The sequence below is a fragment of the Bison bison genome, unplaced genomic scaffold, assembly GCF_000754665.1.
Source record: "Bison bison bison isolate TAMUID 2011002044 unplaced genomic scaffold, Bison_UMD1.0 scf7180017849360, whole genome shotgun sequence".
Lineage (NCBI taxonomy): Eukaryota > Metazoa > Chordata > Mammalia > Artiodactyla > Bovidae > Bison > Bison bison.
Window position 1 is genome coordinate 29882 of NW_011479933.1, and position 1161 is coordinate 31042.

The 1161-nt window shown below is 49.7% G+C and overlaps 1 protein-coding gene across 1 annotated transcript in view; it reads right to left on the minus strand.

Annotated features, from left to right (window-relative positions):
• SMARCB1 (SWI/SNF related, matrix associated, actin dependent regulator of chromatin, subfamily b, member 1) overlaps nt 1-1161 on the minus strand; it is a gene marked incomplete at its 5' end in the record, with an annotated part of 12108 nt that overhangs the window by 3819 nt on the left and 7128 nt on the right. The window contains one exon of the mRNA XM_010847113.1: nt 1-155. Coding sequence (XP_010845415.1) covers nt 1-155 — 155 coding nt within the window. The remainder of the gene's footprint in view (nt 156-1161) is intronic.

Here is a 1161-nt window from a genome sequence, read left to right on the forward strand (position 1 = left end):
CCCCGGATGCTGTAGGCGATGGTGGTGACGAACTCCCCGCCCAGCCCCAGCTCGGAGCACAGCTTCAGAGCGAACTTCTCGGGCGAGTTCTCCTTCTCCGACATGTCCCACTCGAACTGGTCCACCAAGGAGATGTTCCCCACGTGGATGTTCAGCTGGCCCGGGAGCACAGACATGAGCCGGAGCGGCCCCCTCTGGGGCCAGGCCGCACCCTCACCACCCCTTCTCCCCAGAACATCCCCGCCTCGTTCTTGGCCGCGCCCCTGTGCTGCTACTTGGGGTAAGGAAAACAACCCCCATCTCTCTGAAAAGGGTTATCTAGCAAGGAAGACGCGCTGGTAACTGGAAAACTCCCTATAAAGAAAGCTTGGATCTGATGGCTTCACTGGTGAATTCCACCAAACATTTCAAGCACTAACACCAATCCTTATCAAATCCTGCCAAAAAACTGAAAAGGAAGGAACACATTATAACTCCCTGCCTTGATACCAAAGCCAGACAAAGATACTACGAGAAAGGAAAGGTGCAGACCGGCACTTACTGTGGACATTGATGTGAAACCTCAGCAGACACGAGCAAAACTACATTCACCAGCACGTCAGAAGAATCACACACCGTTATAAATGATGGGATGATGACACAAACACATTATAAACGGTGGGGCTTACTCTGGCGATGTAAGGACGGCTCAGTAAGAAAACTGGTCAATGCCATGAACCACTTGAACAGAGTGAAGGACAAAAACCACACAGTCATCTTGATAATCGGAGGAAAATCATTAGACAAACTTCAACGTGCTTTCACGATAAAAGCACTCAGTAAACTAAGATCAGATGGAAACCACGTCAACAAGATTAATTCAGTCAAAAAATTCACTGCAAGTATCACCCACAATGGCAGAAAACTGGTAACTTTTCCTCTAAGATCAGGAACGAGCCAAGGATACCCAGTCTTGCCACTTTTGTTCAATATAGCGTTGGAATTTCTACTCAGTGCAGTGCAGTGCAGTTCAGTTCAGTCGCTCAGTCGTGTCCGACTCTTTTCGACCCCATGGATCACAGCACGCCAGGCCTCCCTGTCCATCACCAACTCCCGGAGTTCACCCAAACTCATGTGCATTGAGTCAGTGATGCCATCCAACCATCTCATCCTCTGTCGTCC